Source organism: Echinops telfairi, unplaced genomic scaffold, assembly GCF_000313985.2.
Source record: "Echinops telfairi isolate 266 unplaced genomic scaffold, ASM31398v2 ScPeMD7_17;HRSCAF=63, whole genome shotgun sequence".
Taxonomy (NCBI): Eukaryota; Metazoa; Chordata; class Mammalia; order Afrosoricida; family Tenrecidae; genus Echinops; species Echinops telfairi.
Window position 1 is genome coordinate 5,498,432 of NW_022103914.1, and position 3,135 is coordinate 5,501,566.

The 3,135-nt window shown below is 43.3% G+C and overlaps 1 protein-coding gene across 3 annotated transcripts in view; it reads right to left on the reverse strand.

Annotated features, from left to right (window-relative positions):
• The window catches only part of DYNLT2B (dynein light chain Tctex-type 2B), a 19,699-nt gene that overhangs the window by 11,302 nt on the left and 5,262 nt on the right, over positions 1-3,135 (reverse strand). For all 3 annotated transcript variants that reach the window (XM_045287553.1, XM_045287554.1, XM_004712327.2), the window contains exon 2: positions 2,011-2,144. In XM_045287553.1, the coding sequence (XP_045143488.1) occupies positions 2,011-2,144 (134 nt within the window). The remainder of the gene's footprint in view (positions 1-2,010; positions 2,145-3,135) is intronic.

Here is a 3,135-nt window from a genome sequence, read left to right on the forward strand (position 1 = left end):
ATAAAGCAAAGAGCAGAGACCCCTCACTGATTCCAGTAGAGGCAGTCCCCGGGACACATTCGAATTGCTGCAACAAAAGGCACTCGAGACCCTCTCTCTGTGGCTATTGCTGCCCATCTTCTCATCAGTAATATGTGCCACGTCCAATGTTGCAGGACATCATTTGCTGATGTTACCGGCCTCAGACGCAAGGTCTCCAACCCCCAAAGACAAATAATGATCAAATCCATAAAGACACTGACAACAAAAGGTAAGAACAATGAAAAAAAATGCTAATGAGGCCTTTGACGTACAACAGAACTGACTTACAATGGAGTAGCCATCAAAGTAGAATCGTACTATAAGCCATAAACTCACATAAAAGCAAAGAGATGAAAACAAAGATTACAGACCAAGGAAACCAACCAGCTACCTTCCCTATCGCTGCAGAATGGATAAATTCCAAACCAAACAGACATAAAAAATTAATTGTCAGAGTAAGTAAATGCCAATGAAAAAATAATGACAAATAGAAATTAATAGATATGGAAGGCAAAGATAGCTGAACATACTGATATATAAAGAAAATATAACAAATGGAACAGGAAATGTCCTGAGACAGGTAAGAAAAGTATCCCTGACATGAAGAGAACAACAATCGGCAGGCTGAACGACAGAACATGCTCAGCATCACGCTATAACCTAGCACGGTTATGGTCATCGAGGTTAGGATAGGGCTCTTTAGGCAAAAGACACCAGATACTGTTACGGTGACATGCAATTCAAGACAACAATGAAGGAAATGGTATATTAATCCAAAGTGTATTCTCGTTTACAGGCAGAAGACAGACATTCTCCAACATGAGAGAATCCAGGGAACACAGCCTTTATCAGCCCTTCCACTCCTCAGTAGGAGGACAAAGTAAAGAACTCCACAATGAAATGCCATGGGACAAAGAACCACATGGTACATAGTGATTCTATTTAAAAATGGAATGACACCAAATGACTATGGGAAGCAGATCTACTGCGTCCCATTGGTATCAGTGTACTTATTTACCAGCATATATTATTATCAGCATTATTTTTCTATCTTATACAAATGGGGTTTAAAAAGTCCTTCAAGCTCCCTTGTACAAGAGAGGTCTGGGATGATGTTCACCTGACATTAGTGATGATCTGCATGATAGCATTTGGGATGATTTCTCTATTTTTATTTGCTTTTCCATAGGATCCCTGGTGGTGTAGTGGTTACAAGTTGGGTTGCTAACCTCAAGGTCAGCAGTTTGAAACCACTAGCTGCTCCATGGGAGAAAGATGAAGCTGTCAGGTCCTATAAAGATTCACGGTCTCGGAACATGATGAGTCAGAATGGACTCAATCACAGTGGGTTTGCCTTCTGATTACTGAGGGTAAAATAATTTTACATAACTGGAGGGAGGGGGACAATTTTTAGTACTTTCTGTATTATCTAGGTTTACTATGATGAACAAGTATTACTTTTACAGTAATAGCCCTGCCCACTAAAACATAATCTTTTAGAAAAGATAGAGGGAAAAAAAGGCTCAGGTGGCCTAATACTAACAGAAAGAGGCAGGGGAGAGAAGAGAAAGAACGGGGCGAGCAAGCACAGAGGAGCTCTGAAGACGGAATTTGCAGTCGGAAGGTCAGCAAGGCAGAGGGATGGGCCAGGGCCAGACTGTGAGGGCCCTGAATGTCCGACTGGGAACTGGCACTGGACGGGAAAATCAACCAAGACTCTGCGGGGCCCCTGTGCCGCCTACCCTTTCTGGATACAAGCATTTATTTTGCCAATGGTTCCCTACAATGCTTTAGTGCCCGTCTTTCCTCTTTCTCACGGTCTGAAAAACCTGAGATGAGCAAAAATCACCTAACAATTAAGACCACAAGCCACTGATGAAGCGTGTGTCCTCAAACTAATGTAGAAAGCACAGCTGGGTCCCTGTGCAAAGACAGCAAAGGAAACCGAGTGTTTGAAGGAAACAGGTTATTTCCAAGGAGGACAATTACCTTTCAATTTGTCTTTAATTGTTTCGGATAAATGTTTTGTGAGCTGAGGCATTTCTTCAGGAATATACTCCGCATTTGTCAGTTCCTCCTTGAGCACATCATGGATGCAGTCTTTCACCGTAGACGGTCTGAACCTAAATAGGACAGATTGGGAACATCTCGTCAGCATGCCAAAGCCGAATTCACCTGTCCACCTCGACTCTCCCCAGCGTGCTGTCACCCTCATACTTTTGTCCTGGGCGGTACAAACGTTTGCACTCGTTTTTAACCTCAAGTGTGGCGGTTCGGACCCACGCCGTGGCACCATGAAGACAGGCCTGACAACCGGCTCTCCCTAAAGACGCCAGTCAAGAAAACCCAATGAGAGGATTCACTGCGAAACACACAGGGTTACCAGGACTCAGAATCAACTCTGTGGCAACAGAGTGCTGTTTTTCACTACCGAATCCTTTTATGAAATTTTTATTATACAAGTGATATCAAAGCAAGAAAACCAGTCACGTTCTAAATTTTTTTATCTCCAGCCCAGACCTCTGCCTTGAACTTGGGACCAGATGCCTTACCACCTTTTCCATTTAGTTATCTAAGAAGTCACTCTCACGGCTCGATCCCTTTCTTCTTTAAAGTCTTTAGTCCAATGTCACCGACACTGGGGACCACCTCGCTGAAACCTCAAGCCGCCCTCTTACCAGCATCACTTCATCTTCCCCTTTCCAGAGCTGCTGCCAAAGACCCCTTTCATGCGTGAAAGACAAAGGTGTCACGTTAAGGTGCACCTGACTAAAGCCACGGTCTTTTCAATCACCTAGTACGCATGTGCAAGTGGGACCGTGAACAGGAAGACTAGAGTGACAGTGTTGGTGAAGATTCTTGCATAGATCCTGGACTGCGGGAAGAACTAGCAAATCTGTCTTGGAGGAAGGCCAGCCAGATTGCTCATTAAAAATCAAGATGGTGACAACGACATAATGAAGATGTCAAGGCTCTGCCTCACATACTTTTTTTTTACAGTTTTATTGGCACATAATCCACATATCATACGATAGTTCAATCATATTGAGAAAATTGGACAATCATTCCCACAGTCCATGGTTAAATCGCTTTTAAAATGAGTTGTGCAATCAC